The 22,629-nt window shown below is 36.8% G+C and overlaps 1 protein-coding gene across 1 annotated transcript in view; it reads left to right on the top strand.

Annotated features, from left to right (window-relative positions):
• Nucleotides 1-22,629, top strand: part of ENPP2 (ectonucleotide pyrophosphatase/phosphodiesterase 2) — a gene marked incomplete at its 5' end in the record, with an annotated part of 105,584 nt that overhangs the window by 39,871 nt on the left and 43,084 nt on the right. The window contains 7 exon segments of the mRNA XM_081214330.1: nucleotides 1,894-2,049; nucleotides 6,223-6,348; nucleotides 8,389-8,449; nucleotides 10,548-10,645; nucleotides 10,860-10,939; nucleotides 11,683-11,802; nucleotides 19,025-19,080. Of these exon segments, the coding sequence (XP_081070456.1) occupies nucleotides 1,894-2,049; nucleotides 6,223-6,348; nucleotides 8,389-8,449; nucleotides 10,548-10,645; nucleotides 10,860-10,939; nucleotides 11,683-11,802; nucleotides 19,025-19,080 (697 nt within the window).

Raw genomic sequence — 22,629 nt, 5'->3', positions numbered from 1 at the left:
GTCTCATCTCTAGCTCTGGCCTGTTTTTATTTTATATTTATCTTTATCCTTATTGCTTTGGCTCTATTTTTAACACAAAATATATCAATTATATGTACTATTTACTACTATAACAGTTTTCTGTACTTTGCTGGTTAAACAAATGTGTTTATCAATTTTGTAGATCTTTCCATATTAGCCTATGCAGATCTGACTCGTTCTTTTTAAGGGCTGGGCAATATTCCATTTATGGAGGTAGTGATTCTTTCTTGTATGTGTATCTTGGCAAACTTTTGCAAATATATGTGAGAGATAAATTCGAGTAGTGGAATTTCTGGGTGAAAGATTCATATGCATTTAATAATGTTGATAGATACTTCCAAATTGTATAAAAATTTTTTATAAAAATTTTCATTCCTAGCAACAGGTATGACGCTGCTTATACTTTCCATTCATCAGAAATTAATTATTTTATAAGCTAGGACGAGGATCCAGATTAATTTTTCCAGTCAGCCCAGCACTACTTACTGATACATCTTTTTCTCACTTCTTGATTAATCCTTCTTTCTTTCTCTGATTTAAAATGTTATTTTCATTATAAAATCATTTCTCTTATATTTGGTCCTATTTCTCATCCTCATGCTCAGCACTGATCTACTTATTTTCTATAACCAATCTGTTTTAATTATTTAACTTCAGAATATGTTTTACTTTCTTTTCAGTGGTTTTTGTTTTCATATATTTATTTTTGATAAGCATTTAATATCCTCTCAAGTTTCAAGAATTCCTTTTTGTATTTTTATTGTGGTTGCATTGAATCTTTAAGTTTATTTAGGAAGAACTGACATTTTGTTGTTGTTGTTGTTTTGTTTTTTTCTTTTTGTTTTTTTCGGCTGTGCCATGGCTTCTGGGATCTTAGTTCCCTGACCAGGAATTGAACCTGGGTCCTCAGCAGTGAAAGCACAGAGTACTAACCACTGGAACACCAGGGAATTCCCGACATTTTTGTAATACTGATATTTTTACCTCCAAGATGGTATGTTTTACCACTTAATTAAATCTTTTAAAATATCTTTTTTTGTAGAGTTTTACTGTGTTCTTCACGTAGGTTCTAAACATCCTATTAACTTTATACCTAGATAGTTTACCTTTTAGGTACTATGATGAATGCAACTTCCATTTAATTTTTGAACTTACATTGCCTGTATTTTACAAATTTGTGGAATTTTTATCTCATTGAATTATTTTTTCCTAAAATTTTTAGTTGGTTCTTAACGATTTCTAGATATACAATCATACCATATGAAGATAATGTAGGAGGATTTATGTTTGAAAAGCCGAGATTGTAGAGTTTGTGTTTGTGTAACCCTAGTTATAGGTGTAGATTTTATGGCTGGAAGAGATCTTAAGAGTCTTCTATTCCAATCCCATCTGTTCAGACTGTTCTCAGAACATTTAGGCTCAATTTTCCTTAGAAAATCTATGGATATTTGAATAGGGGAATGAACTCTTCTTTCTAAGTATATACTTCAAAGTTCTGTTCTCTGTTGGCATCACAGCATCCACAGAGAAACTAACCCTCACATTTGTATAATAATCATTGTAAACAGTAGTAAAACCAATAGCCAACATTTGTTACTTTCTACGTGGCTGACACGCTGCTCAATGTTTTGCATGGTTTGTTTCATTTAATTCTCATTGTAACCTTGAGTTACTTCTATTAATCCTCCACTCTACAGATGAAGAAACTGGAACAATGAACCTGCTGAAGGTACATAGCTGGCAGGTGATGGATCTGGCTGCTCAGCCAGAGTCTGACTGCATCACCACATTGTATTGCTACACAGGGTCACCCCTCCATAGCAACACAACCCATTCCCTAATCCCACTGCCTTTGTCTCTTGTATCTTGTAGTGTTATCAGACTCCCCCTGGACCAACACCTCTGGATCTTGCAAGGGCAGATGCTTTGAACTTCAAGAGGTCGGACCCCCTGATTGTCGGTGTGACAACCTGTGTAAGAGCTACAGCAGTTGCTGCCATGACTTTGATGAGCTTTGTTTGAAGACAGGTGTGTAACTTTTGAGTCTTCTCTAGCCTTGATTAGATGGCTTAAGACCCCCTGCTGTTGTACACCCTGCCATTGCCATTCTGCTTTGGCCAAACCAAACCGTGAGTTTTAGTTTTGTTTCTTGAATGATTATCAGTTTTATTATGAGCACACCCTATGTGACTGTTGTCTCCACATAACGCCCACCCAAAGGTGGTTCTTTGCAGCTGCAGTCATTATTTGCTAGTTTTGGAAGTATTTGTGGCCAGCCTTTATTTTTTTATCTTTATCATTTCTGTCTCTTGCTGTCAATTTCCCTCATTCACTGCTAGGATACCTGGGCTGAAATTGTGCACATTCTTAAAGTGTTGGGGTTTTTTTATTGTTGTTGTTTCAACTTTAATTTTTTTGTTTGCCTGCCCAGTTTCTAATGTTTGTTTTATTTCATCTTATAGTCTACTACTATACTACTTTGATGTCATTCCCTGTTCTCAGTGCAAGTAGAAAATTGTTATGGAATTCTATTTGGGGTCGCATGCTCAAGGCAGCTCTCAGATCTTCCTCTACAGGTTCCTGACCTTTCTTTACATTTCTTCCCTATTGGAAGAGTCGGTAGAATACAGGCCTCTGAGTGAATGTACATGAGTTGAGAAGAAGCACTTTGGAGACTCCTGCCATTCTACCTGCTCTGTTTCCCAAGCCTAACACTTTTGATGGGACTTTTGAGATACCTTGTAGGCTATCCATCATGCCTCTGGGCAACATCATGTTCAAACTTTCTGGGAAAGGTGATGAGCAACCCTGCTCTTAACACCATTAGATGCAAAGATTCTACAGCTCTCTTGATAAATTATTACCTGTTTTCAGACATTTATGGTTAGATGTTTCTTTCAAAAATCTGACATATTATCATTAACATTAGTCTGATTTTTCTAATGACATCATTAGAAACAGAGACATTACTCTCCTTTACTAAAGAAATAGCCACTGATTTTTATGAAAACCTATGTCAACCCCCTTACTAGTTCTGATTTGTCTGTTTTCCACCCCAGATAAGAAGAATTTTATTAGGCTGTTTTTTTGCATAATACATTTTCCAAATATTTGGCCATTTTTTTGGTTACTTTCCTTTGGAACTTCTCCCAGCTTCCTTAGTTGTGGGTTTGTAAACTTAAATGCTGAGAACCTTGTAACCTGAATATATGGATGGAATAGATGTTCCAGGGCTCTAAAGTGTTATTTCAAACCAGTGGTCTGTATTTGCTTGGCACTGAGGAACTAACTAATGTTGTATGTTTCCTCTCTACCTTGAGTATCTTGTCTCTGACACGTCATCTCAGCCCTCCGGATTCCTGATCTTAGAGCTCCTTGCAAAGTTTAATGGATCTCCTGACTTTAGCTTAGCTCTCTCTGAATGTAGCTCATGCTTTTCTTCCCAAGTTTAATAAATATGGGTTATAATAACACTTTAAAGTAGTTCGTTTCCCTGTGGAAATTAACAAGGCCAAATGTGGAAGAATAAAATATAAAATAATAACAAAAGGTTGAAGGAACAAACAGAAATCTCTGAGATTCTACTATGCTGACTCAGCACTCTCTAGAGATAGGCACAATCAATGTTACAGTTGATGAAACACTGATGAAACCCACTCTGAGACTGGATGTGTGTTTAGAATGTGTGTGCACATTTATACATGTGTATATTTATGCCTGTGTGAGGCGTATCTGTATTTATGTACCTTTATACACATCCCCCTTTTGAATGCCTACATTGTATTCTATTGAACAGATGCAGCCTACTTCATTGAATAACTGATCAGCATTTATGTTTCGGTAATTTTTGCTATTATGAACAATGTATCAATGAATATTTTTCATACATATTCATATTTTTGCCTATTTTCCTTGAGATAAATTCTGAGGAATGGGATTTGGGGATCAAAGCGTATATGAATTTTTGGAATTTAAATATATATTACAGAATTACACTTCTCAAAGTTGATATTTCTCTCAAAGGGCACAAGAGCTTTTCAGAACTCCCTTTTCAGCATGTTCTCATTTTTCAAAATATTTTCTCTGATAGATAACTTTCTTGTTATCCAATAAAGTTCAATGTTTTTTGTGTTTATTCCCCTATTTGCTTTGAAAATTATACAGCTGACTGAATCATACCTTACTTGTAGTTCACTGAATTTTTTAAAATTTCATCCTTATACAAAGTTAGTAATTTCTCAATAAACCTAGCTTGTTAATAGGGATGCTGTTTTGTAAGCAAAGGGATTTTCTTATTGAACTAGGGGACGAATAAACTAGGAGAGGAATACTGGTTGATAGAGTTATCTCTGAATTGAGGAAAAAGACTCGCATGACCTCTATCAGTCAAAGTAACCTTGGAAAATTGCTAACCATTGGGAATAGCATACCCTGGGCAAGAGAATTCCAAGCATTTATTCTGCTTGGGAAGAGAAGGCAGTGGAAATAGGAGATATTAAAAAAAATCAGGGAATGGAATCAGGATGCAAAGGTAATTCTAAAAGAGTGGAAATTAGACAGTAGTTGTGTTGTTTTCTAGTATGGAAGCTATTATCTCCTTATCCATTTATTCACGTAGCAGTAGTATCTCTAGGTAGAATATTGTTAAGGAGCAGCACTGCTTTCTTTTCTTTTTTTTAAATTTAATTTTATTTATTTTTTATACAGAAGGTTCTTATTAGTTATCTATTTTATACATATTAGTGTATAGATGTCCGTTAGCACTGCTTTCTAAAATCATTGCTTTCCACTTATGACATGTTTTAAGAGGTGAAGACCTGAAGTCTCCTCTTGCTCAGAGAAGCGTTTCTTGACCATTCTATGTCAAGTAGACCGGGCCCACCCTTGTCACTCGCTATCCATGCCATCCTGTTATTTCCTTCACAGCACTTAGCACAAACTGAAATGATCTCATTGACTAGTTTACTTGCTTATGATATGTCTTTCCCAATTGGAATGTAAGCTCCATGAAGACAGGACTTTGTCTTCCTTGTTCTTCACTACTTCCCCAGCACCTAGAACATGGAAAATATAGTGGATGTATTTATTGAATAAATGAATTAACTATGAAGTTTCTCAATACAGCAACCCCAAATTTAAAGAGTCATATTTTATTTTCATGGTAATTCTCAATTAGATTTAATAAGTGTTCATGGACTACCTGGCATGTGCCAGGCAGATAGACTCAGGTACTGGAGATATAGCAGTGAAAGGAGAGATGTGATTTTTCCTTCCATGGAGCTTACAGTCTAGCAGATGAAAAGTCACACAAAAAGTACAGCACACTCTTTAAAATAAAAATATTACTTTTCTGAAGATAGTTTCTTGGTAGAGTTGAGTGTGAGCTCCCAATCAAGTATGCTCAGATAGAAATCTGTAACCTAGCGATTGACCTCCTTGAACATAGGGACTCTGACCTCTGATTGTGGTTAGGGCCACAGTTTGGTCAATGCTTAGGACGGTGAACGTTTTTAGTATACCTTTATACTCTTCATATCTGTTTAGGACTTTAACCCCCAAGTGCATCTTATAGCAGGTAGAGGCCATTTAGTTGCACTATTAGTTTTTTTTAAACTTTTTATTTTATATTAGAGTATAGTTGATTTACAATATTGTGTTTGTTTCAGGTGTACAGCAAAGTGATTCAACTATACATATGCATGTATCTATTCTTTTTCAAATTCTTTTCCCATTTAGGTTGTCACATAATTTGAGCAGAGTTCCCTGTGCTGTACAGTAGGTCCTTGTTGCACTATCATTTGTATTTAAGTCAAGCTGATTAAAGTTTAAATAAAGCTACTTGGGAAAATAAAAGAGTCCAGCTATAGCAACTATGCCTACAATGGTAGGTATCTCTATCACAAACCTTACACACTATACATTGTATTGGGTCTTTTTGGACAGTTGGCAAATGGTTAAGGGTTTCATTTTTCCAAAGGAACCCAGTGGCATTTGGCTTTGTACTTTGATTTGAAAAATTAAAAATCCATCCTATTTGTAAGTCCTCCAAATATCATCTAGGCCTCAGGCCAACTCTAATTTCACAAGCAGATTAAATGATGTGGGATTTTAGCTCTTTTTCTTGGCAAACGTTGTAAGCAATTGTGGCCTCTTTTATTTGGTTTGTGTGAAGCAGTGAGTGTTCTGTTGTGCCGATTTCAGCTGGCGGCTGGGAGTGTACTAAGGACAGATGCGGAGAAGTAAGAAATGAAGACAATGCTTGTCACTGCTCAGAGGACTGCTTGGCCAGGGGAGACTGCTGTACTAATTACCAAGTGGTTTGCAAAGGTACATGTTTCCTTGGGTTGGCTTGATCTTTAAAAGAATAAAAACTGGAGATGTTTGAAGAGACCTTGGATATTGTGGATATATCACCTTGGATATGGGCTTGGGAGGCAGGAATGAGTTGTCCTTCCTAATTTCTCATGCTTCTTTCTTAGTTTTGCTTCTCTGCATTTCACTGATCTGAAATAACAAGGAAATAACCCCACGTTCCATAATTAGATACAGCCAGAATAATGAGGAGATTTCTAAAAGAGTTCCTGTCTTGGTCCTAGGTCAGGTTTCCTAGAAGCAAAGCCTGAGACAGGAATTCTGTGTATGGAATTTATTGGAAGAGTGCTCCGCAAGAAAACCATGTAAGGGAGCAGGGGCTGTGGGAGAGGGGAAAGCAAGCAAGGATGTGGCCTCAGGGGAAGTCTCACCTTGGTCTGCTCTACTGCGGGCTCTGGAAAGTAAATCCCAGAGTTCTTACCTTTGAGGCAAGGGGCATGGCTTTTGTACTCACTGGCTGTAAGCTGTAAGGCGAAGCACCAGCAGCAGCATGGGGATGGGGGTACTAGCTGCTAAAGGGGATGGGACACCAATATCTCCTGCTATACCCCAAAGCCATACATGCATGTGTGCTGACTTTGTGTGGCTGAATGTCAAATATGATGGTTTTATTCCAATAATAAATACTACTCAATGGACTGCCAAACATAGAAATATGCAGTTTCTGTGTTTAAGGATTTTTCAGTCACCATGGCACCCACTTCTAAAGTTAATGGAAGGATCCAAGGATCTTTGTGTAAAGTTTGCAAGTCATTTTTTAGTGTCTAAATTAAGTCCTCTTCCTAGCTGTGACATGGAACATTTAAATAGAGTTTCTGTTAAAATATTTTGGGGGAAAAGCAAATCAGTTCTGAAATATGCATAGTGTTTATTTATGGCAAGACATACTGCTTGAATGCTGAGTTTGAAAATTTTTCCTACCCAGATGATTATTGGAACTGTTGATAAAGCATAAAACTCGTTGAGAATTTATTTCCTTTTCCCTTTTATTTCCCTAGTAAATGTACCAATAAGCCACAAAGGCTATTAGAAGAGAAAATAAAGTCCTAAGTATCACTGGTCGTTGAATCATGAAATGCTGGCTTTTGCTGGTTTAAAGTTCTAGTTACAGTACTTTTGTAGGGCCCATATGTACGCCTGGGTTATTACACGTGTGGTAAAACTTCCCTATTTTAAGGAGCATGGTACTTACACAATTGTCAGTAGTTAGATTCTTATTGACCAGGGAGATTTCCAGTGTTCTTTACATGGGAGCAATTTCTCCAAAGTCTTGGTCACAAATGTTACTTATGTTCAAGACGTATGCTTTTGTTTGTTTTAGGAGAACTTAAAGCAAATTACTTTTTGATAATTTTCATTTTCTCCAAAGTAAGCTTCATTTTGTATCTAAGCTCTTTTCTGTTCTCTATTCTTGATGGAAGTAACTCAAGAAAGACATAAGTTTATGCTTTCAGATCTTAGTGGAAGATAAAAGTGAAAGATAGCATTGGTTTTTATTCCTAAGTGCAAGGGCTGTACACAGATCCATTGGCAAATAACGTCTCTATTGCAATATTCCATCTATCATCCCTGCGTAGTCTAAATCTTTTTCCCCAACTAAAGGGAAGTTGTGCCATGTTTTCTATGGCTATGAGATGTTTGGTGGCCTAGGAAAAAATGTTCTGTCTAATGACCAAACAGTTTATTTATGGAGGGAAACAAACATGGAATTTTGTTCACTGACGCCACTGGTGTTTTTATCTACAAACCATTTAGACTCGGAAGGCTCAAATAAACACCACTTGGGGTTATTAAATCTAGACTTTCCCATCATGTATGGGTGTAGTTTAATAATCCAAAACAGACACTAGGCTTTATTTCAGAAGTTCTTTTTAGATGGCGTCCCATAAACAATGAGTATCAAACAGGACACAGGTCCTGCAATTATACACTTCAAGGCTCTGGATGATATTTATAATTAGATTCACCAAAAAGTCTACCCATTTTTCCTTACAGGAGAGTCACATTGGGTAGATGATGACTGTGAGGAAATAAAGGCCCCAGAATGTCCTGCAGGGTGAGTGCATTTTATGAATATTATATAGTTTTATATATTTATTGATAAAATATCACAGGCTATGGATGGGTAAATGGTTAAAAACAATGTAAAACTCAAATCCTCTTATATAGGCAAACTTATGAGTACTTCTGAGTAATTTACCAGTCGAATGCTGGAATGTACATCTTGAAGTAGGGAATTAGAAAAAAAATTTTTCCCCTATCACCTGCACATATCAGAGACTGAATATCCTCTATATCTCACCTTAGCTGAAGATTTTACAAAGTATATATAAATAATACTGAAGAAGAAAAGAAACATTTCTGGCAGTGATTTGGTTTTTTTTCCTGTGTTTTTTCCTGAAGTGCTGCTTTTGCTTTGTTTTTTTGTGTGTGTGTGACGGTAGTGGTGGTGGGGTGGCTGAAGGGAGGACTACAGAACGTCTCGAAAATATTATCCAAGATGGTAACTCCTACCAGATGCTACAGAAACTTGACAAACCACTACAGCCCTGCTTTGCTGGGATACAGCCAAACTTGAGTGACACCCCACAGCTCAAGTGGGACCAGCATAAGGCACTTATTACGCCTTCCAGGAAACTGTTGCAAATTCATGGACCCTTAAAATGCCTGGCAGAAAATATAATGTTCTACAAATGTGTTTTCATGAATGTATTTGATGGAGTGTCTTTTTGTTTTAGGCAGCACAGCCTGGGACACAAAATCCAAGAATTTAAATATTTTTATTTTTGTCTCCTTTTTAACTTTCATGAGCTACTTGAATTTCTTTGGACTTTTAGAATGGGATGGCAATAGTTTCTGAATGTTTAAAATGTTTTCAGTTATTTTGGAGGTGAAAGCAGTCTATGTGGTAGAAGCGTTAAATTATAATAGTTATGATAATAATGAACTCATATAGTATTGTTCTAAGTTCTTTATATGTGACTCTATTTTAAACGAGTCATTTAAAATATGCCTCATTTGGGACTTCCCTCGTGGTCCAGTGGTTAAGATTCTATGCTCCCAATGCAGGGGGCCCGGGTTCGATCCCTGGTCAGGGAACTAGATCCCACATGCTGCAACTAAAAATTCTGCATGCCGCAACTAAAAAGATCCCGCATGCCGTAATGAAGATCCCATGTGCCGCAACTAAGACCCAGCGCATCCAAATAAATAAATAAATACTTTAAAAAATGCCTCATAATAAATGTAGCTTCAAATAAATTCAAGCCCGTGCTTGCTGAATTATCGTCAAACTATTAGAAGCAGTTTTGTACATAGTTTAGCGTTCTCAAGCCTGATCGAACAACTGTATCTTTAGTATATAACAAAAGGCCTGTTTCCTCGGTCCTGCCCTAGTTAGGTGGATAGTCTAGTTCTTTATTGATTGATTTTTAGATCTTCAACAATTTTAGTTATTTTTGAAATTATTTTGTAATTAAACCTAAAATAATTTTTGTATGAGTATTTAGTTCTAGTGACAGGAGTACTACTGCTATTAATTTCATCTCCCTTCCTTTCTTCCTTCCTTCCTTCCTTCCTTTTTTCTTGTATTTGATAAATATTTGTTGAAGCCCTACTATGGGTCCACAAAATAAAAAGATGAATAAGACACAAACTGTGCTTTGAAACGAGTGAAGAAGGTAAACATGTTAATATAGCAATATAATATAGTATAATGTATATATGAATGATAAAATAGGTATTAATTAATATCTTAAAGGGATTCAGAAGCAAGACACCTAATACTATGAAAGAGGGAATCTTGAGCTGAATTTTAAAGAATGAATAGGAGTTTTTCAGGTAGCAAATGGGAGAGTCAATATTCCAGGCAAATATAGCAGCTTTTTACATTGTGAAAAACCTTGTTTGCAGTGCAAGAGGCAGCAGTGGAGAAAGTACATTAGAGGAAATCTGGAGTCCAGTCCCTTCCCTGGTCATTTAACTGTGCACTTAAGTTGCCACAAATGTTATGTGGCTAGAAGCCCAGGCTTGTACAGATATCCTCACTTGAAGTTTCATCTTGGAAACCCTCGGTTCCAGTTATTGAGAATGACTAGGCATAAAGCAAACGTGTGACAATAATTTTTCTAAAGCTTAATGTGTTCCTGTTTAAGGTTTGTTCGCCCTCCATTAATCATCTTCTCTGTGGATGGTTTCCGTGCATCGTACATGAAGAAAGGCAGCAAGGTCATGCCTAACATTGAAAAACTAAGTAAGTCATTTTCATACTGTGTTCTTACCTGTAACCCATGATCTGCCCAGTAACCACTTAGCTGTGGGTTTTGAGATGTATGGACACATGACTTTACCATTTGAAATTCAAGAGTGAAGGTAGCACATGTCTTTGATCATTTATAGAATGGATTTGCGTACATGAGGTGATTCCTGGTTGTTCTCTTGCTCTAATACCTGAATTCTGTTTCTAGGGTCTTGTGGCACTCACTCTCCCTACATGAGGCCTGTGTACCCGACAAAAACTTTCCCTAACTTATACACTTTGGCCACGGTAAGTATTTTTTCAAGTGGTGTAGATTCAAAGCGCTGATTTCATCCTGAAATGACTTAGATTTAAAAAACATGTTCCTTAGTGTTCAAAGAAAATCTTTCTACTTTTCAGCTTACCTGTATCAGTTGTTCATGGTAAATGCCTTTGACAACTTTGTGGATGACTGAACTTCGTTGCAATTTTAAGACCTTTTTTTTCAGCTGCAGTTGTGTCTGCATACATACATTCAACCTCTCAAATACCGCAGGAGCTCTTCTTTATTTCTGAATTTTCAAATAAAAAATGTTGACTTCAGAGCTGCTATGTTTAAATTTTCAGATACTCTCAATTCTACCTTGCTTTCTTCTTTAAAAAATATAATTTATTTCTTTATTTTTCGTTTGGAGTAGAAATAGAACCTAGGAAAAAGGAATAGTGTATTTAGAAACTTTGGAGGCACATAAGTAAATTTCATTCTAAATGATAATTTATGGTAATAAAAATTATTGTCATCTTATTAAATGCAGCAGTTAAAAAAAATCCCAATATTAAATTTCTTATAATCATGTCAAGTTTCACAGATGGCTTATAGTTAGTCCATAGATAATATTCCTGTTTGCTAAGACAGACATGTATGGAGGTTATATATATCTTATATAAAATTGGAGATTAAATATTGTTATAAAACCTTCTATGATAAGAAAATTTATGATAGAACTATTACGTGTGGATTATTTTGACAATAAATTTGCTTTTCCACAAAGGGGCTATATCCAGAATCACATGGAATTGTTGGCAATTCAATGTATGATCCTGTATTTGATGCCACTTTCCATCTTCGAGGGCGAGAGAAATTTAATCATAGGTGGTGGGGAGGTCAACCGGTGAGTTTTGCATTTTTTTGTGTGTCTGTGCCTTGAAACATTTCACCCACCCCCAAATTTGTTACCTGTTGAAAAGATGCATTTAATTTCCTCATACTTGGCAATGTTTCTGTCTTTTGATATTGTATATATATGTGTGTGTATGTGTGTACATAATATATGCATATATATGTGCATATAATATGTATGTGCATGTGTATTATGTATATATATTTATATATGTATGTATTGTGTATACATATGTGTGTATACGATGTATATATACTGCATATACATATGTTTATGTGTCTATGTTTATACATGTGTGTATGTGTATGTGAGGTTATGATTATAAAAGCGTGCAATGAGAAGGATCTTCACTAGGGTGACAGTGGTAGAAATGGTGACATAGGGGTAATTTCAGAAATATTTTGAAGAAGGAATACTCAGATCTTATTGATTTACTAGATTTGTGGACACAATGAAAAAGAAGTGAATGACATGACTGCCACAAAATTTTAGCTCAAGCGCCATATGATCAGGAACAGGGAAACTTGCTGGGAAAAAAAATCTCGATGAAACCCACAGTAAATTTATGAATTCTTCTGTTTAATCCATTTTTTTTTTAAATCTTGGAAGTTACATATAAGTGGAATCTACCTTGGTTCTGGACCAGCAAGTTGATACTTTGAAAGAAATCATCCTATTTACTTCAGATCAAATGGCTGGGCAGAAAGTAAAAAGGGATATAGGTGGCTTTCTGCACAATATTTTTCCTGTGACTGTGTGTATGTGTACGGTCAGGCAGCTTGCTTTGGTCAGAGGTGAGCAAAGCAGCAACATAAATCCACAGCTGTTTAATGTGCAGAATTGAACTAAGTGCATGCGACCCTGGGTAGAAACATCCGACTCCCCATAGGAACACATCCCAGTACACACAGTCAATCAGAAACACGTAGAAGAAGGATGGCAAATGGTTCCATCTCATGTCTACTCTGACTGGGGGCCACGGCTCCCTGGAACACTGGTGGGAAGGGGGGCTGGGAGGCTTTTGTGCAACCTGCCATGGCATGAAGAGTGGGCAGTCTGCACATATCCATGTACCTACCATCCCCAAACGATCTCCTACCTGGAAATGTTTGCTTCAGTCTATGGGCTAAATTAGAGAATATAAAGTATGAAAAAAATGGTATTGCTCTTTGAGAAAAGGTCATCTATGACAAAAATATTCATATTGCATAATCAGTATGCATGGTTAAATATGGGTTTTTCATTTTTAAAAAAGTTGGAAGACTTGTATATCTGTAGAAGTGTTTCTTCCTATCAGAGGTTCTGATTCTGCTGTCTTTATTCAGGCTAGACTCCCAGAAGTCTATGATGTCTTACGTTGTAAGCAAAGTGAAATTTGTTTACAGTGTGAATTTCCCAAACAAAGTTTATGATAGAGGAACATTTTAGGTGTAAATAAAATAATTGAAATTTGAGTTCTGTCAAAAGCTGTTGCTAGTTGGTGTTTTATATTAATTTTGTCATGAAGCAAACTTGCTTGAAGAACCACAAAGGATATAAATAGTAATTTTATCAAATTGGATCAACTTCCACTGAGTGTGGATATTAGGCTTCCTCTGGGTTGGCCTGACTCAGAAGATGAGTCCACATATTCATTAACTTCTGCAGAAACAGAGAAGACGGAAAGCTGTGAACCTGCTCAATGAAGTGAAGTCTGTTTTAACTCTGTTTGCCTGTTTCCTCACTAACTCTCTAAGTCGATACATTTCACTAAGTTTAGTAATTCCCTAGAGCTGACTGGAGATTTGCAGTGAAACTGATTTGTGTTTCTGTCTATCTTCTTGAACAAGATGCCACCATAAGAAATCCAAGGAGCACAGTAGATATCATTTAAAAACATGTTTTATAGAAACTTGGCAAAAAGGAATAATATATGGACAGGCACTATAAGAAACTACAGTATAAGTATAAGAAATTATAAGTGCTATAAGAAAAGACGAGCCTTAATAAATACTCCTTAAGCATTTATACCATCCTCTCAGAGGCTTGTATATTTCACAGTGAAAAAATAACTGGAGTAGAGAAAATATTTATAAAAATCTTAAACAGGTAATGAAGTCAAACTCAACTTATTTTTTACTGAGTGATTAAACCATGAAAGACATTTGGCTAAATAATATATGAATCAGATTAAATGATGAATAAGAACCATTCTTATTCCAGTTTGAAATCTTATATATGACATGAGGCATTTGTAGGGTCCATTCAATTTGAATTGCACCATTCAACTTCCAAAAATAATTTCTATAATTTAATTTTATTTTTAAAACCCTGATATAGCCACTTTAGCAAAGTTGTGTCTGCTTTTAATTTGTTAATCTCCAGAATGCACTATTAAAAGTTGTCATTCACTGTACGACCCTACATTTCTCCTACATATTATAATGGGATTCCTTTTTATGTTGTTGTTTTGAAACTATTTACTTTTTTCTCACTACAAAAGTATGTTCCATACTCTTAACAGAGTGCCATAAGTGTGTTTGTTTCTTTGAAAAATCTCTCCATTCTAATCCTGCAATTTCTAATACTAAGATAACTCAGTGGGGAAATCGCCTGTTCTGTTCAAAGCTGGTCTCAGAGAGGTGGAGAGTGAATGAGACTCCACAGGGCCCACTACGTGTGGCGATTTGAGAGCTGAGTCCAGCACCCTACCATGGTGCAAGTCCTCTGGAGCCATAGTTTCTGGAGGAAGGAGGATTCTTTTTAAAAATTAAAAAAAATTTTTTTAATTGAATGAAAGATTCTTTAAACTCTGTAGTGCTTTACAATTTTCAAAAGTTTCACACACATGATATCAGATAATCCCATAATAACCCCTGCTTTTTTCCCCTGCCTTTATATCGCCCCCTCCCCCTTCCCTCTCTGCACTGGTAACCACTAGTTTGTTCTTTATATCTGTGAGTCTGCTGCTTTTTTGTTTTATTTACTAGTTTGTTGCATTTCTATTACTTCTCAAGTTGCTGGGCCTATGGTGGTTTTGGCCAGTATTGGTGATGCAATGAGTGGGTCCTGAGACCATCCTTGTGAATTACTGTAGTGTAAGAACACAAGAAAGATGGCAGGTTCAAGAAAGAGACAGCAAAGAGAAGAAGAATGACATTAGAGTAGGAGTGAACTTCCAGGCCAAAGGGATTGGCTTGATGGAAAATATTAGTCTTCGCTTACCACTTTGTCTAACAGGTGACTTCCTTTTTTTTTTCTTTTCCCCAGGAAAATTTTACCTTTTCTTTATTGTGTTTCTTTTCCATATACTGCGATAAATCTATATTTCTTTCTCATTTTACTGTATCCTATTGTACTTAGGATAGACTCTACTCTCCTGGTCCCTTTGCTGCCAGGCTGATTTCGCTTTCAAATTTCACTTTAAGCATCCTTTTCTAAGTAGATTTCACTAAGCTCCCTCAGCCCTCGCTAAGCTCAGGGACCCACTGTTGGGTTTTCTTGTTATTTCTATCATAATGGTGACCATATCATTTGAAATTATTTACATAATCTGCTTTAGTCTCTGGGCCCCATGAGGGTAGAGACTTGATTTATTTATCTCTTTATTCTCAGGACCTAACCCACAGCCAAACACATTTAGGTGTCCATTTATTATGTTTTGGATTGAGCTGTTCTACAGCCCCATCTGAGGTGTGTTTGCCTGTACTTCTTCCTGTATTTCATCACTCATCTTCTTCTGGCCCTAATCACCTGGAAAGAGCCACACTAGTTCACAATCTATTCTGCTGCATCCCCAAACCCTCACATCTTTAGTTTGTTCCTACTCTTGAATCTCAGTGATTGGTTTACTCCTGCTGATACTAGGGCCCCGCCCATTCCTCTAGTCTCCCAGAATTCTATTTCTTCTACCTCTGTGCTTTAGAATGCAAAGGAATAATTTCCTTGCAAAGAACTGCTAGGAAGACTACATAGTAGTTCCTGGTTTTCAAAAATGTTTTTTTGCTTGTTTTCCTTTCTAAAACATCTCCCCTTCTCCCACAGCTGCATATTCTCCTGAATTTGAGAAAGTGTTGGATTTCGCATTTAAATGCTCCTGCTCCCAGGGGGAGTTTTCTTTTCTTTTTTTTTATTCCTGATAACATATCAAGAGGGTACAATATTATTTTCATTTATCCCCTTTTCAAAATGTAGCATCTAGGACACAAATGTTGAAAACTCTGCCTTTAGATAAAGGAAAGCAATGGAAGAAATACTGGGATTAAAGGTGGGAAGGCCAGACTCAGTGTCTTCTTAGCTAATTTTTTTTTTAGCTGTGTTGTTTGGCCCATCTCTGAGGAAATATAGATTACATTAAAATTCAGAATGGGAAATTATAATTCCTATTTCTCTGAATTAACAAGAAACTAGTTTTATGATTTCTGTTTTACGATTCTCCCTCCCCTGCCCCTCCTCCACTTTATAGACCAAGAGGCTCCTTTTCATTTATCTTCCTTTGGACCAACGTTTTACTGCATTTTTTTCTCTGTAATTACTAGATTTAACTTTAGAGTTCTGAAATATAATATATATGTGTAACTTGCAAAAGAACCTTTATAGCTGCTCATGATCTGATTTAACTTAAGAAAGTTTCTTCATGCTTCAGTCTCATACCATTTGCCAAACCTTTGACCGACCAGCTTCATTACTGCTAGGGTCCTTTCCTTTGAGATTTTAAAATGTTTTTAAAATTCCAAGTATTCTCTCTTATTTGTTCATTCTTTGCACTTTTCTGACCATGCTCCCAATTTTCTTTTAGAAAATGCGGCCAACAGGACTTGTACCAAGAAGCAGGGAGAAATATTTTGCTTCTTTTTTGGAAGAAATAAAGAAAGAAATAAAAAATTTTTACCTTTAGTTTGTCTTCATAGTTCACATTGCTTTTTACAACTGGTTATTTTTTTGTTTTTTCTGATTACCAAGATGTTAATTGTCACTACAAAATTTGGGGGAAGTACAGACAAGTACAAAGAACCAATGATTCTGATTTTGCCACTGGGATAATTTTAGCACCCTCACATCTGTCGTCTCTCCTAGCGCTCTTTCCTTATACGATTGCAAAGACTCCTTTGGTGATCTTTCCCCCTGAGGGTTAGTAAGCTAAAAGTTACTTATAGGGCTTCCTGTTGCTCTGATAATGCCAACATCAGCATGTATTCCGCAATATAACTTTTGAAAATGTAGGGTCATCATTTGACGAAATTGTATTAAAAAAAATTCCATTAGAAAACCCCAGATTGATTTTACATTTCATATCTGCCAAATATTGCCTAATACAACTTCCTTGGAAATGTCAAGGCACCACATTTTCTAGGAAGTTGTTTGGCTATGCATGCACCAAAGTTGTGTCTCTGAAACTAAAATAAGTATACAAATAGATCACTTAATATAAGAAACTGATCTCTCTGGGATCTGAGGTGGCTTTGAGGCACGTGCAGGTTGTCCAGGACTCAGTTTGAGTTCACCTTCTTGCTAGAGGAGGCGCTGACACAAGAATGTATGAAACTCCAGGACCCATTTGAGTCCTCCTTGGCGTGAGGATACCCAGAAATGCCAGAGTTTATCTGTAAAGCGGAAGGATATTTTGGACCAAACCCCGATAGGATACTCAGAGCAATCTGAGGTTCTGATCTCTCTGGTCCATCCCAATGGGGCAAGGACTCCACCTTTCCCATGCTAATGACATCCGCTGGCAGCTCAGACCTCCTGGAATCTGGGCGGGTGCTGTATGCTCTCCTGCCCCATCCCTCACTTGCCAGCTGCAGCAATTGTGATTTTGGAGCTGGCGGTTTCCAGTCCTCCCCAGGGGCCTGGAAATCCTTGCAGAATTCTCCGCGGCCAGGCGTTCCAGACCTTTCTGAGGCCATGGCCAAGCTCCTGAATGCCCCACACCTCCAAATTGCCCCTTTCCTCAAAAAACAAAGATTTTTAACTGGAGTAAGTAAAACACTATCAAATTCTGGAGACAAAGAAACCACAAAGCAGGTTGGTTGCAACTCGTAGACCATTTTTGTTTTGGTCTTATAAAAAACCAAGCTACACTTCTTTTTCCTGTTTGCCTCCTAAAGCTAAGGGGTTTCTTCTCACAGACTTCTATTCAATGGGACACTGGCCATTCTAAGTTGTTTTTAGTGTCCTGAAAATAACTGGATTTCCATTAATGCATAATAATTAAGGTGAAATAATTAAGATGAAAATTGATCTAGTGTTTACCAAATGCTAAAACACTGTTTTTAAGGACTTTACATGTATTACCTCATTAAAGCTCAGAATAATCCTATGTGCTAGGTAATATTATCTATATTTTAAAGGAATGTAGAGACCTTAAATAACTAGCTGAAGGATCACACGGCTGGTAAGTGACAGAGGCAAGGCTTAAAATGCAGCTAGCTGGTCGCTGGGCTCAGGTTCTTAACTGCCGTATCTTCTACCTCCCAACAGCATGAACTGGAAATAATATACATATATTGGCCATTCCACGGGGCATGGGGGATCTTAGTTCCCCAACCAGGGATCGAACCCATGCCCCTTGCACTGGAAACGCAGAGCCTTAACCACTGGACCACCGGGGAAGTCCCTGGAAAGAATATTTTAAAAGCCTTCATGACATTCTTGGTTCACCTAACTTATCCCAGGAATTTACTCCTAAAATTCCACTTACTAAAAGGCTAAGTAAAAGGTACAAGGGGAAAACCAGAATAAAAACTAGCCCCTTTTCCCCATTTCATTCACCTCATTTAAAACTAAACAAGACAAAGCTGGGTTCCGAGATCCTGGCATCTGTGTGCCAAATTGGGGTTTTCCTCTGTAGGCTTTCAACAGTCAAGGAAACATATGGTCACTCAGGGTCCTTTGATGAGCAGAATTCTGCCATGTAAGTGAAATGTTCAAAACAATGATCAGAAAAGACAGGTACAGAAGAGACTCTTGAGATGAAATAAAAGTTTTTTTTTAAAAAAAAGCCACTATAATCATAACAGAGCTTGAAAGCTTTTGCAGAGAATGTATTGAATAACATTTATGGAAAGAATAATTCTGACTTCCAGATGTGAAAAAAAAAAGGTTGCAAATATTGGGAAATTTATGGTGGGGCATGGTAAAGTATAACATATCTGAGCTAATATATTTTAAAACCTTTTTCTTCTTTGACCCAAACCCAGAATATGTTCTAAGCCTCTTATATTTTCCTCATTAGCTATGGATTACAGCCACCAAGCAAGGGGTGAAAGCTGGGACATTCTTCTGGTCTGTGTAAGTTACCTCTATTTTGTCAATGTAAAATTACAATTATGATTCCATTTAAGAAACATTCATTCAATTTGATTTCACTTCAGTTAAATGTTAACATACTCCAACATATGAATATTTTCTGATTCAAAATAACCCTCCTTTTTTTTTTAAGAGATCCTCTCTGTCGTTTTCCATCTCCATTCTCTTTTCCTCTTCTCTCTCTCTTTCCCCCCATCTTTTCTTAATAGAATGTAAGGAAGATTTTCTCTCCTACATCTCGTCACCCTTTAGAATTTTCTGTCCCTGTTTATAGGTTTTTGGTAACTTGGCACCTAGGGAATGTATATTTCTCAGGCTATTTATTGCTGTGATTTGAATGATCATTTTCTATAAATATATTACAACATTCTATATTTATTTTGGTTCACAACTTTAAAAATCAAGTAGGGTCTCAGACAGCTGATGTAGTGGTCTAGAGACTGGAAACTCCAGACAGGAGACAAGAGGAAGTCTCTGTTTCCACCCCATTTTCCCACTGAGCTCCAGGATTTCCCTAATAAGAAAAAAGGAACTACTTCTCTTCCCCGCAGACGTGATGGGGGGATTAGTAGTTAATGTTCATAAGATGCAACTTACCTAATAAAAGTGTCAACATGTTGATTATTTTTGAGGCTCCTTAGTAAGAAAAGGAATCTGTTTCAACTTTCATGGGGATTTTGTTCCCACTGAGATGTTCTTACCATCTTTTTTTTTTTTAACCACCTAAAGCTGTTTCCATATTTGCCTCTTATGCCGTGACAAAAATCTGACTATTCTGTAATAGTAGTGCGCTGAGAGCAATCACAGGTTCAGATTAGTACAGAATGGTACCATCTATATTCTCCAAATTCAGGAATAAAGGTAGCTTTTTCAGATGTGAAGGGCTAAATTGAAATTGGGTTTGGTGATTTGAAGCTAACACAGAGTGTCCCTTAAAAGTCTCCCCACTTTTTAAAAAGAGATTTGCTCTGTTGAGAAATAAGTATATGTTAGAAATGACATGTAGATTTACCAATTTAATCTTATGCATTACATTTTTTAACCTTTGATTGTCATTGATACGTATAGAAGGGATTTCTTCTGCTCCACAACATATTTGGCTGGCAGAATGGAGAGGTGCCAACAGCATAATTAATACTTAGTCCCCACCCTTACCCCCCGAAACTGCTGCAGAGCTTCATTGAAAAGGCTTAGTGTTCCTGTTTTGAATGGCAATTTTTTCCACCCATTTCAAACCTTATAAGAAGGTAGCTTTTTTGCTCCAAAGATGTCTGTAGTTTGCTTTGCTTCTCAGACTATTCTTCTTTTATCTCTATATCCTGGAAGTGACTTGGATTCATTTTCTTTCTTTCTTTTTCAAAAATCTCTTTAGAACTGAAAAAAACTTGTCATACTTCCAGGTATTTAATGGAATATATGTCAAGGAAATCTACACGTCATAGATTCTGAAAATTTTAAAATTTAAAACCAGATTCAACCATAGACTTAGACTTTAAAGGTCATCTTTTTAACCTGGTTCCATATTGCAACCTAGAATTAGTCTAGCTTTTCAAAGGATAGCATTTCATTTCAAAATCATCCTCAGCTGAGTCTCCATTACATTCTTCTTTGTCAATTCATGTTCAAAGGCAGTAATTCCCTTTATGTATGGGTGTCTAGATTGATTCCAATCCCAACTCTGTCACATAATAGAGTGACTTAATCTAACAGATGACTTAATCTCTCGATAAATCAATGTCCTCATCTTCAAATAGGAATGATAGTGTCTTCATCATAAGGCATCGTGAAAATAGAATGAGTTAACTTATTTAAAGTGCTTAGTAGTGTACTTAGTACATAGAGAACAGCCAATAAATGGTATCTGTTTTCTTATTCACATTACCTCTTTCAACAATGACCAGACAATGGCTATATATGACCTAAGGTAATTTGTTCCCCTTTAGCACTAAATCACTCAGCTGGCTTATTGAAACTCATCTAGTTTATTTTCCATCTTTCCTACTTCCTTTTCTTTTTCTAAACATGTCTAATGTACTTGGTGTCATGAGAAATTCTATGTCAATCAGTGATGGTAAAGGCAACAGCATGAATCCCATTTCCCTTTCTGTTTGGAATACACTCTTCCTTTGTCAGATCTGTTTGTGCCGCGTCTGCTTCAAATTTTAAACATTAATGGCTAAGGGCCATGTCCTTTTTGGTCTCTGAGGTTATTTCATAAAGATAATGTAAAACGACTAGGAAACTTAGAGACCACTGTGTCTGACTCCTCATGTTTGAGATCAGAATGCCAAGGCTTAGAGAGGTAAAATGTACCCAAGGCCACAGTTACAGTGGATACTCAGACCTCCAAAGTACTCATGCTCTTACCACACACACGTATTCAGCCCCTGCCCAGAAAATGGCAATCACATGCTTCTCGTTCCAAGCTGAGAATGGTGACTTCCCCGTAATAGCTTTTTTTTTTGGTAGGAGTATCTTGTATCTTTTTTTGTATTCACAGAAATGCCTTGAACGTAATACGCTTTTAACAAATATTTCGTGAATGAGTGTACTATATCTGTGGGCCTGTGAATCCAGTACGTAATGATAAAAGCTAACTTTTTTGGGGGGTGGGGATGCCACGTGGCTTGCGGAATCTCAGTTCCCTTACTAGGGATTGAACCCTGGCCACAGCAGTGAAAGTCCGGAATCCTAACCACTAGGCCACCAGGGAACTCCCATAAAGCTAACATTTTTCCATGTGCCAGGCACTATTCTAAGTATTATCTCTTTTAATCCATACAACAACCTTATAAGATAGGGACTATTATTCTCCTCATTTTATAGAGGCACTAAAAGGTTAAGTCACTTGTCAAAGTCTCATCCAACACAAACCCAGGCATTCTGGCCTCAGAGCTGATGCTTTTTTTCCCTGCTCCCTACTTGTCAAGTACCCCATCCAAAGAAGGCATTAAAGCGTGAACATTTTGAGCTTGAAACAAATTCTATTAATTTGTATTTTTCCACTAGCATCAAGTGAGTCCATCAGAATCCATTTTTGTGACTTAACACCAATTACATAAAATAAAGCAGCTTGTAGGTAGGTAGTGAAGCAAGGTAAAATGAAAAGGCTACAACATTCACTTTTTTTTAAGTTAGGAAAGAATTCAAAGTATGTAATTATTTTGTTCAGATACAGGGGATTTCTAAGGCTGAAGAATTAAATACCTTCAGCGATTAACCTGGCTTTGTTATGCCTACTTCAAATTCAATTATAGGTTATAATAAACAGGATCGCATTTATTCAATAGCATTGGAATTTGTTTAAATGAGAACTTGTTTTATGGTAAACATGACTTTTTTGGGGCTGGTAGGATAGTTCTAGACAGAGAAGGGGCCAGAGAGAAGAATGACAAATCCCCTACCTATTGGAAATAGGGGGAGGCTGCTTGATTAGAGTCCCTGCCAACTCTAGCCATCTACCATGGCTCTGAAGGTTTGTCTTTCCTCCTACCTCTCTCATGCTCATGTCTACCAAAAGCAAAAGTTGAA

The sequence above is a fragment of the Mesoplodon bidens genome (assembly GCF_964165515.1).
Source record: "Mesoplodon bidens genome assembly, chromosome: 16".
NCBI classification, from domain to species: Eukaryota; Metazoa; Chordata; class Mammalia; order Artiodactyla; family Ziphiidae; genus Mesoplodon; species Mesoplodon bidens.
This window is presented reverse-complemented; position numbering and strand designations above follow the sequence as displayed.